Below are 13,558 nucleotides of genomic sequence, written 5' to 3' on the forward strand. Positions count from 1 at the left end.
ACTTTAGCTCAGCATCAGACTTTAGCTCAGCATCAAACTTTAGCTCAACATCAGACTTTAGCTCATCTTCTGTAAAACTGAACGAGCCGTGGCCACTTCTGTTCTTTGGCCTTTTGGCTGTTGGGGGCCATCTTGAATTATGTTGGCTACAAACGTTAACCAGCTGTAGATAAACATTCAATTATACTTTTCTGAAAGTTTCATTAGACTTTTTCCAGTAGTTCATGAGATATTTTGCTAACAGACAGCCAGAGTTTGCTCCTGACAAAACCAAAAAACGTATTTTTTTATAGTCTGTTTGCTGTGGCAGCCATCTTGTTTGCAAACAAAAGAAGGAACACGCACACACACACACACGCAGGCATTAATGCCCACATTTCAGAGAATAAAATGACACATTTCCATTAAATATTATTTGTTTTTAAATCATCAGTAAGACATTTGATAGATTAATAAAATGACTGCCTGAGCTGTTTATCATCTATTTAAATTTATTTTGATTTATTCCAGTCTACCTTTTATAGTTTGGTTTTGTGACATTTTTGGACTGCTGACATTTCAGTTGACTCGTGATGTGCACACTTTACTACTGAATGTGTTTTATTGGTTTTGACATAACGGCTGTGGCATGAAGTTGGTCTGCAGTCTGCTCATGTCATGATGCTTCTTGGCAAGGACACAAATACAAGTTTAAAAGAAAATCAATAGTGGCTGATCGAGCAGCAGTAACGTGGATTAAACCAGAAACTAGTCGTGTGATGGAGATGACGAGCGGCTTCAGACCAGAAGACGTCATCTTTGTTCAGTGGAGGCACAAGGTCATCGTATTGTCAAAGATCATGCATGTTAGCTTCAATGATGCCTTGTGTGTTGCACGTGTGTGCATGGATGCGTGTCTTTGTGTTGGATGTGTGAGGCACTGACAACCTGTCTGGGTTTTATCCCACCTTTGGCCCTCTGACAGCTGGTGTAGTCTCCAGCCCACTTCAAGACTGAGCACGTATGAGCACTGAATGGATAATACCTTTGTGTTTCTCATTATCAGACTTGAGCTCCAGCAGAAGTGTTATCGTGCTGTCTTTTGTTCATGGCAGCAGTGTTGGAGGAGAAGCTGCTGTCAGCATGCAGATTACATCATGGTCCGGGACAACACTGTACTCATACTACAAGTCAGTGAACTGCTAAATAAATTAGCTTACTATGTTCCGCACTTGGCTGAGCAATGTCAGTGTGCTAGCTCACACGGTTCATCATCCTGATGAAGGACACAGAGCAGTTTTATTAGTGCTACTTTAAAAAAGGGCTCAGAAGGATGCAAGAGCACAAGGTCTTTGTCTTAAAACATCTGGGTTGAATAACTGTGGATATTCTATTCTTACACAACATTCAAACAACATAAAAATATACTGATAAGTGATAACTACAGTTTTTATTTCTACAGGTTAGTCTCACCGAGTCACGAGGACTCATTTACAAGAGAGACCTGATTTAAAAAAAAACCATAAATGAAGTGCACACAACAATAAACATCCATATGAACACATACAAAATGAAAAGTATATAAAAGAAGTGATATAAAACTAATTAAAAAAAGCTACATTATAAAATTATGTAGAAAACTAAAAACAGGAACATGTCTGCATTGGTCCCTGCCAGGAGTCCAACAGATTCTTAAAGACACTTAGAGAGGTCAAAGGTCGAGAGCTTCAGATGTTTTTACAAGATATTCCAGGAAACAGGAGCGGAGTAGGAGAAGGTCCTTTTGTCTAGTTCAGTCCTCACTGAGGGAACACTGCAGGTAATGATGTCCTGAGAGCGCACGCTGTAGCTGCACTCACACAGAGACATGTAGGAGGAGATGTATGAAGGCAGCAGACCAGGAAGTGATTTAAAGATGAAGATGTACCAGTGGGAGAGTCTGTGTGAAGTTAATGGTGACCAGTTAACCAGTGAATACTGGGTGCAGTGGTGGGTACGATAATCACAGCCAGTTATGAATCTTAGTGCACCATGATAGACAGCATCCAACATCTGCAGCATCCAACATCTGCAGCATCCAACATCTGCAGCATCCAACATCTGCAGGGTTCTTGTAGGAGCGTTCATGTAAATAATGTCACCGTGATCAACGGAGGGAAGGAAAGTCACAGATACAAGGTGTTCCTCAGGGTTCAGAGTTAGACAGGATCTGTTTCTGAAAAAGAAACCCAGTTTAACTTTCAGTTTCTTTACAAAGTTTCCATGTGGAGCTTAAAAGAGAGATGTGAGTCGACCAAGATACTCAAGTATTTGTAGGAATCAACAAACTCTATAGGGACACCATTCGAAGAGAAGATAGAAAGAAGAGCTGCTGGAAATCACTTCCTGATTGAAAACAACATCCCTTTGGTTTTGTGTGTGTTTAGCACCTGTTAGTTACACCTGTTAGTTACACCTGTTAGTTACACCTGTTAGTTACACCTGTTATTTACACCTGTTTGTTAGTTACACCTGTTAGTTACACCTGTTTGTTAGTTACGCCTGTTTGTTAATTACACCTGTTAGTTACACCTGTTTGTTAGTTACACCTGTTTGTTAGTTACACCTGTTTGTTAGTTACACCTGTTTGTTTGTTACACCTGTTTGTTTGTTACACCTGTTAGTTACACCTGTTTGTTAGTTACACCTGTTTGTTAGTTACACCTGTTTGTTAGTTACACCTGTTAGTTAGTTACACCTGTTAGTTAGTTACACCTGTTTGTTAGTTACACCTGTTTGTTAGTTACACCTGTTTGTTAGTTACACATGTTAGTCACACCTGTATGATCATATGTTCAGGTTTTGACTAGAAAAGCTATAACTCCTGAATACAGCACCTCAGACTGAGGAAGTCTTTCGGATGAAAGACGAAACGTATCTACATTTTTTTGCTTTGTTTTGGGTTTTTTTAAATGTCCAGAGGACCGGATTGAACTTTTTTAGACTTTAACTCCATTTTTCTCCTTGATTCCTTTGTGTCTCTCATCTATCCATTCATCTGGGTTGAGCTGGACAACCTGGACAATAAGTGAGGTACCGACCTCCATCTTGGTGTGTGGCTGCATGTACGCATAAAAAAAGTTTCTATGGAAAATTTAGTTTCTGCGTCAAAATCCAAGATGGCCTCCACCATAGTAGGCCTGTAGGCCTGCATGGAAACTGGCCACCCATTTGAGGAAACTAAGCTTTCTAGTTTTTATATTACTTAAAAAATTGTTTCCTTAAATATTGGGGATGGTTGAAGATGGGGGGGGGGGGGGGGGGGGGTCATCGTATAAATAAATAAAAAAATGTTTGGCTGATATTTACAGATATCGTGTTTCTCAAATGTGTGTAACTGAGATTTACTGTTTCTTCAAAACATTCAAGAAGGTTGTGGTTGATGCTCAAATCAAGTGTGGAGCTGCACTGCCTCCTGGTGGACACGGGGGGGGGGGGGGGGGGTGCAGTCTGACTCAGTGTTTCATCATGAAACATTTTCCACAGACAGAAAGGTGACACTTTTATATTTTGACAGCAGATTTAATTGATTTACACAGTCCTGAATTCAGATTGCAGTCTACAAACCAGATATTATTACCCCCCCCCCCCCCCACGCACACACACACACACACACACACACACACACTCCAATAAAAACAAATGTAGTTTCCAGAAGGATGGAGGTTCAGTAAGGACACAAAAGAGCTGCAGAGGAGCTTTGTTCACACATACCTCTCACACCACTGCTCATTTTGTATGTGTGGGGGCTGGGGTCATCGAGATGTTCTTTTTTTTTTTTTTTTACAAAATTAAAATAAGATGAGAAAAGTAGAAAAAAAGACGTCTTGTAAAAATGTGCTTTGATTCGATGAGTCTTCTCATCACGAGCACCTCTCAAAACCTGAAGCAAACATGTAACGTCTGCAAAGACCCGGTTTAAAGGTGCAATAAATTGTTGCTGTTTAAAACCGTGTCAGAACGATTAGACCTGAAACAAATCACCTCTGGAAGGTGTTTCTGCACAAACTACAGCTTCGGCCGAAACAACCAGCGATGTAATAAAACTACAGTATTAAGACAGGCTGTAAAGAGGAATCCTTAAGAATGATGATTCCTGCTGCTGATTATCTCGTGCAGCTTTGAGATCAGGCACATGCACGGTGCCTCTGTCAATTACAGGTGTCAGCTCAGATTAGCAATTCCATCTATCCAGGAAATCAGGAGCATCACGTCCACACCTCAGGTGTCACTGGCAACACTAGAAGATGTGCTAATCAGCTCAGAAGACGAGGATAAAACGAGGTCTTGTCAAATTCATTCAGAACGCTGCTGCTGATCACGCCACTGAAACACAAGAAATGTCATCACGAGATGTGACGAGGCCTGAAAGGTTTGATACGAATGTCACCGACCTGCTGGGAAATAAAACATCTGAGCCCTGAAGACTTGAACCAGAAATTATTTAAATGTCTGAACAGAACCGTCTGAAATGTTAGCATAGACTTGTCTAACAGAATGTACGGCACAAACCTGGCAACCCAAGTCCCAACTCAGATGTTGCTGAAGTCTGAACGAAATAAAAGTCAGTCATATTTTGGAACAGGCCCCGACCCCGGTGCCGTCTGGGTCCAGTCATGGCTCTAAACTCTGCAGGCTGAAGTCTCCTTCAATACATCCAGCGCTGGTTTGTCGAACTTGGTGCCATCATCATCATCACTCGGGGTTACAGCCTGGTGGAGCAGCTGGACCACGTGGGGAGGGTCCTGGTGGAGCAGCTGGACCACGTGGCGAGGGTCCTGGTGGAGCAGCTGGACCACGTGGCGAGGGTCCTGGTGGAACAGCTGGACCACGTGGCGAGGGTCCTGGTGGAGCAGCTGGACCACGTGGCGAGGGTCCTGGTGGAGCAGCTGGACCACGTGGCGAGGGTCCTGGTGGAGCAGCTGGACCACGTGGCGAGGGTCCTGGTGGTACAGCTGGACCACGTGGTGAGGGTCTGCAGAGGACAGTCCGGACAGCAGCATGCAGTGGTCCGAGTATAAAACAGCTTTTAACAAACACTCCTTGGTGTTCAAATCTCAGGAAACACCTCTGAAGCCTTCTTCAAGAACATGAACGTGTTTCTACAAGAAGCATGAGCTGCTGGTCACAGAAACATTTCATGTCCAGAAGTCTTTGCTCGTCTCTGCTGAGATTCAAAATGGTTTTCAACTTGTCCCTGCAGTAATCCATGAAACCAACATGTTAAAAACCGATCCAGAATGGAACATCATACATGACATCATCGAGCTGCTTATGGAGAAGTTTTAAAGAGGCAGAAAACAGAACCTCGTTCTGAGAATAACTGACTGAAGTCGGGCTGAGGGACTGGAATCCTTTGAACAAACTGAAACACTGAAAGTTGGCGGGACAAGAACATTCATTAAAGTGATTCTAACTGCACGGGACCAGAGTTGTCTCAAATCTGCCGTCCCTGCAAGATAAACTTTATGTTCAAACACCAGTTTCAAAGTGTGAAGCAGCTGGAATGAGGATCAGCACCTCCACATCTGAGGTCATAGTCCTGTCACCTTCAGGTCTGAGGTCATGGTCCTGTCACCTTCAGGTCTGAGGTCATGGTCCTGTCACCTTCAGGTCTGAGGTCATGGTCCTGTCACCTTCAGGTCTGAGGTCATGGTCCGGTCACCTTCAGGTCTGAGGTCATGGTCCTGTCAGAAAAGTGTGGATTGTTCTCTTCAGGTCAAGGTTCTGCCTCCAGTGGAGGAGTTCAAGTATCTCAGGGTTTTGTTCACAGTGAGGGAAGAATGGAGCGTGAGATTGACAGACAGATTGGTGCAGCATCTGCAGTATTGTGGACTCTGTGCCGGTCCATTGTGGTGAAGAGGGAGCTGAGCTGTAAGACAAAGCTCTCTGTTTACTGGTCGGTCTACGTTCCTCCCCTCACCTCTGGTCATGAACTCTGGTAGAGACTGAAAGAATGAGATCGTGGATCCAGGAGGTTGAAATGAGTTTCCTCTGCAGAGCTGGACTCTCCCTTAGAGACAGGGGGAGAAGTTCAGTTATCAGGAGAGACTCGGAGTAGAACCACTGCTCCGCCACATCCAGAGGAGACAGTTGAGGTGGTTCATCTGGTAAGGATGCTCCCTGGGCATCCTTCAGGCATGCCCAATAGGAGATCCCGAGGAAGACCCAGGATACGCTGGAGACACTACGTCTCTCAGCTGACCTGGGAACACCTTGGAGTCCTCCCAGAAGAGCTGGAGGCTGTGGAGAGAGATGTCTGGACCTCCCTGCTCAAGATGCTGCCACATGACGCAACTTCTGAACAAGATGATGGATGGATGGTTTCAAAGTTTAAAAAGGTCCAATTCTTGTACAAAATACAAAACATTAAATATATTAAATCAATTTTTAAATTTCAACCAACTTCCAGAAACAAACAGATCTGCTCAGCACTTTATTCCAAACCAAATAAAAACACTTTGAACATAAATAAATCTTTGTACAACTCTTTACACGTCAGGATGACGGTGGCGGCAGGTTTAACACAAGGCACTTCACTCGCTGCAGGTCCCTTTACACCTCCTCTAACAAAACCGTACCTGAAATAGTGTCGTCTCACACGTCACTAAACCAAACCCACTAAAGTGCACTTTACTCTGACATGAATCCAACATGGCTCCAGCACTGGGGGAGGGGGGGACTGTCCACAAGAAAAGCAACTCTTGTGAGATCCTTCAGCAGATTAACATTCAAAAACTTCTTCTATGGATCTGAACTGAAGTCACATGAAAACGTAGATTTAAATATTTTAATTGCTGCACATTAAAGCTCATAATTAGCCAAAATAATATCAACTAAAATTTGAACTAAGTTCTGCGGCTTCATGGAACTCCTCACAACAGAATGATTGATGTTTTATTAAACAAAATATTTTGGAGTTTTGTGCATTTAAACATGTTTATTCCTATAGTTCAACTTAGAAAGTGACTTGTTTTGACCATCACCCTTAATATTAAAGTAAATCACACATAAATCTTCTGTCAAAATAATGGATTTAACCATTTCAACTCAATGCTACATTTTATCGTTTATATAATTACAAGAAACAAAAGTTTTGGTAAAGTGTCAAACAAAAGACAGACTCGAACATTTGTGCGTGCGTGTCTTGACGGTGCAGCGGCAGGAGAATACGGCCGTCAGGCGACAAACTTGTTCTTGGTGGTGGAGCTGCTCTTTGTAGCCGTGTCTGCGTGGGACTGGTAACCGATGATCACATCAGGCGGGACGCCCAACCGCTCTTTGTACACTCGCCTAGAAAACACACGACACACTCTAAGTCTTTGTATTTGACAGCTACAGTGAGGACAAGGTGCAGACTGTCCGTCTCGGAGGTTAGACACGAGTCTCGTGTGGATCTTTTGGATGAGAGGGGAACCGTCTTCAACAACTGCCCAGGTGCCTTCCATTTAACCACCAGGACAAAAAGAGTTTTACATTAATGCAGGAGTGAAAATCATTGGAGGGTCAAATATAAAAGCACTTTGATCAGATTTATGGAAACGATGCCTGAAGAGGTCCAAGTGTAAAACTCAGCAGCAGTTTCTGCTCCAGGTAACAGGAGAGGCGTTCAGTAGAAAAGGTCCAAACCCTGTCACAAGTTCTAACTCGTTTTAAAGAGCTTCTCTGCAGCTCACCCGATGTGTGTGACGGCCTCTTTGTGCTCGAAGTCTGTGGTCCAGATGGCTATTTTATCTCCTTTAGCTCGAATGTTAATGACGGCTCCGCAGACATCGTCGCTGTGGTCATCAAACGCCTCACCCACCAGACACAAGAGCTGCGGGGGGGGGGGGCACAGAAACCTTGTTACTGACGACAGTGTTCTCATCAAACGTCATTTGTACATGACGCCACGTTCAAAACATCAATGAGTCATTCTGAGAAGCAGTAGACACATGGTCCTGTAAGGAACCAAGCTCACCGTCTCCAACCAGAACCGGTCCAGGTCTGATTTGCGTTGCTGCTTGGAGAGCGTTATCAGCCAGCGGCCCCCCCGCAGATTCCTTTCATCCTCCCACATGGGTTCCACCCTATCCTTTAGTCAAATATAGTTTTAATAAAAAACAAACAAAACAAACTAATTATGCAGACGTGCAATTTTTTTTTACCGTTTAATAAGATTATTAAAATTAAAATTATTTAAGTATAGAAATTTAGTAATTTCTAATCTTAAATTAAATTCTAAACTGGTATTTCCTCCTGAGCTTAGTGAAACCATCAGAGAAGTGACAGTTCAAAGCTAAGATTTGTTCAACTCACATGTGCAGTTTCACTAGAACATAGAACATAGAACATGGAACATAGAACATAGAACACAGCTCGACAGCACTGAGGTGGATAAACAGAATGAACAAGCTCTTACCTTAAACAGAGAGTAGTCACAGCCAGACATCAGGTTACTTGATAGTTGAATGTGATTATAAAGTCTGCAGGAAGTGCACAGCAAGTACATAATTTAAAATATAAATGTCTGCATAACACAAGAGGCCAAAAAATGCATTTTGATTTTAAAGTGAACATCTGAAGTGAAGTCTTTTAGGTTTTTGCTCCAACACACGTCTGTAAAAGGTTCGGTGCTGCGCGTTACCGCAACACGGAGCAATATTTCACTTACGCCCAGAAATCTTCAACCGTGTCAACTTTTGCGATGAGACGAAGGTTTGCTTGCCATGTTTTGCTTTTGTCATTTTTGAAAAACCAAAGAGCCCACCTGTAAAAAACCAAAAGTCTGCTGTAAGACGCTGCAACGTGCACGTCTGATGACGCTGGCAGGACGTACAGCTTGCAGTGTGCGTTCATAAACATCAATCAAATCTAGAGAAACTATGTAAGAAAACTCAGATTTCAGCATCAGACTCAACTGCTGTGATGAAGCTCTTTCAGAGGTTTTAGGGAAATATACTGTGAACGTTCAACTTGCTGAGGAAGAGGAGTAGAAGACGGCGGCAGCAGCTTACTTGTTCTGTAACGGATGTTTGATGTAAGCTTCAGGACTCACAACCTTTTGAATTGTTGTTTCACAGTTTTCCTTTTCAGGATGTGGAGGAACTGCAGCCTGAAAATATATTTTTAATAAATACAAACAAAAACATTTTCCATGTGACAACTGCTGCCAACTCAGCACATATTTATAGCTACCCAACAAGGCAATTAACTAGTTTAACTTTAAAAGAGGGATGAAGAGAGGAGGAGAGCAGTAGAGACAGCTCGGTGTTAAAATACAAGTGGTTTTTCTACGCCGGTAACTTTACGGTTTCAACCAAACGTATCTTTTATCTGCATGTTCCTCAACAAAGCAGAGCATGAAACACCAAGACCGTCGAGCTTCACGCTGTCTCAGCTCTTTAATGGACACTGTCAAGGTTCAGCCATTTTCAGGCACAACAGCTGGTTTTGTAGGTACAAAAACAAACATGATAGTTGGCAGTTTATCTTTTCTTACATAAACTTAATTTTAAAATATGCATTAACCAGCACAGGGATGAAATATGCTCTTTTTTTGTTTGTTTGTCCCTTTTTAAATTGTTTTTGTGGCATTGCAACGAGTACTTTAATTTTGTGTGTCAGGTTTCGCAGCATTTCATGAAAACAAAAACAAAATTCCCTGATTTGTCCCGAGCAAATCTTGAAAAAGCAGCAGACACTTGGGTCACATGAAACGCTCAGGGGTTAGTGTCTCAGGTGGCGGGCAGAGTCACATCCAGAGAGGACAGGAAGTATATGAACGGTAGATCATTCTAATAATGGGTAGGTAATATTGAAAGATTATTTCTGTTCCTTCGCAGGCGCTGAGATCATCTGATCAACTGCTTTGGTTGTACCAAAAACCAGGATGAAGCTCAGAGACCGGGCTTTTTCAGTCATGGGCCCTAAACTCTGGAACAATCCGCCCCCAGCATTAGACATTAGTGGTTTTTCTTTTACATTTTATTATGGGATGTAACTGGGACCCTGTGTACATAATCTCGTTCCACCACATGTACCACATGAGGTGTGTATGACAAACAAATCTCTCAGACTCTGGGACAGGCCACTTCACTTCCTGTTTTTAAATCTCATCTAAAAACAAATATTTTCTCTGGGTTTTAACACAACGTGATTTGATTAAGTATTTTATTGTTGTGTGTTTTTATGGTTTTTTTTAATGCTTTTACTTAATTTTTGGTATTTTTTTTTTATTAAATTACTGCAATAATTTTTATTGTTAAGCACTTTGGTATCAGCTGCTGTTTTTAAATAATAATAATAATAATAATAATAATAATAATAATAATAATAATAATAGACAGGATCAATAAAGTTCCATCTTATCTTAATAGATGTGCTATATAAATACATTTGACTTTACTATATAATGAAACCTACAGTATGGTCATTCCTAGTTTATTATATTGTGCAACATCTGAAACTAAAAAGGCACCACAGTCTATCAGGAAGGACGTGTACCGTCTGTAGGAGCAGAACATGGACTCAGTGATACCAGATACCAGCATTACTTACTTACTTACTTAGATAGATCCAAAAAAGTTCAATCTGGTCCTCTGGACATTCAAAAAAAAAAAAGCAAAACAAAGCAAAAAAAAAATTCTAGAAATGTTTCGTCTCTCATCCTGAGGACTTCCTCAGTCTGAGGAGCTGTTTTCAGCTCAGTCTCTTAAATAGCACCTTCTCAGAGTGGATCAACCAGTTTGCTGCTGACAACCAGAACCAGCTGATCACATGCTCAAGAAGGACCATCAGCCTAACAATGGATCATTAGCACCTGATGGCTGTTTACTGTTCACAGAGGGCTGAATGGGCAGCACGGTGGCGCAACTGGTAGAGCTGCTGCCTCTCAGCGAACAGGTCCCTGGTTCAAACCCCAGTCCAGGGGCCTTCTGGGTGGAGTTTGCATGTTCTCTCCGTGCATGCATGGGTTTTCTCTGGGTACTCCAGTTTCCTCCCACAGACCAAAAACATGCATGTTAGACTGATTGGTAACTCTAAATTGTCCCTAGGTGTGAGTGAGAGAGTGAATGGTTGTTTGTCTCGTTTGTCTCTATGTGGCCCTGTGATGGACTTGCGACCCGTCCAGGGTGTACCCCGCCCCTCGCACAGTGATTGCTGGACATGGGCACCAGCGACCCCCGTGACCCAAAATGGAACAAACGGGTAAAGAAAATGGATGGATGGATGGATGGAGAGGGCTGAGTGATACTAGCAATCACAGCATTGTAAGAGGGAGGTTTCCCCCTCTTACAATGCTGTGATTGCTCTATTCTTCCACAAAGTTGATCCATGAGGTGAGAAATTATGGTGAAATATCATTTTCCAGAACTGAAGAACTTGCTTGTGGAAGTTTGATAATTTAACTGGAATCTTCGTCACTTCAAAGTCACACTTTGCAAGGAAGTCAATTCCTCCCAGCTGCTTAAAAATGGAGGCAGGGGGTCCGGGAATGTTTGTTTACAACAGAAACGCTCAGACTTCCGTAAACAACACACTAGTCGGCCTCAAGCTCCGCCCCTTACGCTTTTCAACGAACAAACCCGATCAGAGCCGAACCTTCTCTATCGTTCGCCGGCGCACCGGTGACGTGTGCGCTGTGCGCGTGTCTTCTCCGTTTGGACTCAGCACGGTTCTGTTCGGAAAACGGTCTGTAACGGTCCAAACGGACTCCGACTGGCTTCTGAGCGACTGAGGAAAACCTGCGAGTGTTTAGATAAAACGCCGCGTTTTATTTAAAACACGCCAAGTTGAAATGAACGAAAATGATCATTTACACAAGTTTAAATTGTTTCTGAGCTTCCAGGTGATAACTGTCAATAAATCATCCTGAATCTCGCTGAATAAACGCGTTGCTGTTCAGAGAACGAGCCCACCTCGAGTGATTCAGCTGCCTGTGTGTGAAACTCACCACAGCAGTCGCCATCTTCCGGAAGTCTCGTCCAGGTTTTTGGCGCCAGTTGAAATAGCTGATTGGATCGTCTCAATCACAACAGTGCGCATGCGCGAACAAAAATTAAAGTAATTAGATTTTAGTTTTCAGCTTTGATGGAAACAAAATTAAGCATTTCTACTCACATTATGAAGGTGATACAAATACACTGTAAATCCTGTCACCTGTCCTGTGTGGGGAACTTAATTCAGCTCCTTCATTGATAAAATCTCTTTAGCACCTGGAGTTTTTCATCAACCTTTATTTATCCAGGTTAGTCGGAGTCACAAGGACTCGTTTTCAGAGACCTGTTTTAGTTTTGTTTCTTTACTAAAAGCACAGAGTTGAATCTTGCATGTGCACGAGGCAGGTGATACATTTCAAAACGATAACTTTAGTCATTTTAGCTTGATCTCAGCAAAGAATAAGGATTTAAAGAGTTTTACTCAGTGTCTCAGACTTGAACTGCATTAAAAATGCGAGGAATCAGTTTCTGGCAGATCTTGTTAGAAACGCAGTGACACAAATGAAATGTGCCAAAATGAGCAGAATTGAAATCTCCAGCCTAAATTCATAAGCAGGAAATTTGGACCAAATGATCGCACTGCACACAGAAGGCTCAGTCTGTCGGCCTTTAAAGCTGCAGACCCGGCTCGTACCCAGCGGACCCTCATGCAGATGATAAGTGTGGCTGTAATACTGTGGACTTACTGTTTGTGTACATAGTTTAATTTAAAGGATGAGTTCAAAAAGCTAAGACAACAAAAAAATTAAAACAACACAGGAACAGCAGATGTTTTTTTATTAGTTCATTTAAACTGTTGGTGTCAACATTTGTTCTAAACACTGAAAATTGATCTATCAAAATCAGAGCTGGGTGTACGGAGGGAAACGGCTGAGGCCCGATGCGACGGATGTTTTAGGCACTTCAGAACGTGAGCACGGCGCGGATGCTGCAACGACACAAAGCAAGTGTCAGACTGAGAAAACACTGTAACAAGAGGCAACAGAAGAAGAAACCTGAACATCCTAATGTGGTCTGAATGTAAAAACATTTGCCACCTCTTCCCAGCGTGCATGAGGTCAAACGCCTCGTTGATCTTCTCAAAGGGGAGCGTGTGGCTCACAAACTCATCCACCTTCAGCTTCTTCTTCATGTAGTCTTCCACCAGTTTAGGAACGCTCTCCACACTCTTCCAGCCTGCAGGAGACAATCATTTACAACATTTTAGAAGTTTAATTTGAACATCACTGCATGTTGGAACAACATCATTTCACCAAAAGACCTCGTGCTTCTTCTGTCAGCTTTTCCCTTTGCAGGGGGTCGCCACAGCGCAAGGGCATCAGAAGCATCTGTAATGTGGGGGGGACATGTCCCGTTCACAAATAATGGTTGTGATGCCTATGCCACAGCGACTCATCCTCCTCCCACTTTGATGAACTCACTTTACAGTTCTGGCCAAAGTGTTTGACGTCGGATGACTTCCTGTTTGATGTCGGAGGACTTCCTGTTTGACGTCGGATGACTTCCTGTTTAACGTCGGATGACTTCCTGTTTGACGTCGGATGACTTCCTGTTTGACG

At 42.7% G+C, this 13,558-nt stretch overlaps 2 protein-coding genes across 2 annotated transcripts in view; both read right to left on the minus strand.

Moving 5' to 3' along the window:
• Nucleotides 1–6,918: 6,918 nt before the first annotated feature.
• LOC119408344 (eukaryotic translation initiation factor 4E-1A) lies at nt 6,919–11,976 on the minus strand. Its single transcript, XM_037675140.1, has 7 exons — nt 11,954–11,976; nt 9,015–9,112; nt 8,672–8,767; nt 8,420–8,483; nt 7,979–8,092; nt 7,695–7,834; nt 6,919–7,311 (listed from the first exon to the last, which is right to left on the minus strand). Exons 1-7 carry the CDS (start codon nt 11,966–11,968, stop codon nt 7,197–7,199), a joined length of 642 nt encoding a protein of 213 aa, XP_037531068.1. The 5' UTR covers nt 11,969–11,976; the 3' UTR covers nt 6,919–7,196.
• Nucleotides 11,977–12,759: 783 nt separating this feature from the next.
• Nucleotides 12,760–13,558, minus strand: part of LOC119408343 (alcohol dehydrogenase class-3) — a gene marked incomplete at its 5' end in the record, with an annotated part of 3,753 nt that continues 2,954 nt past the window's right edge. The window contains 2 exon segments of the mRNA XM_037675139.1: nt 12,760–12,927; nt 13,037–13,175. Coding sequence (XP_037531067.1) covers nt 12,903–12,927; nt 13,037–13,175 — 164 coding nt within the window.

This window comes from Nematolebias whitei, chromosome 4, assembly GCF_014905685.2.
Source record: "Nematolebias whitei isolate Nwh7 chromosome 4, NemWhi1, whole genome shotgun sequence".
In the NCBI taxonomy this organism is placed as follows: domain Eukaryota; kingdom Metazoa; phylum Chordata; class Actinopteri; order Cyprinodontiformes; family Rivulidae; genus Nematolebias; species Nematolebias whitei.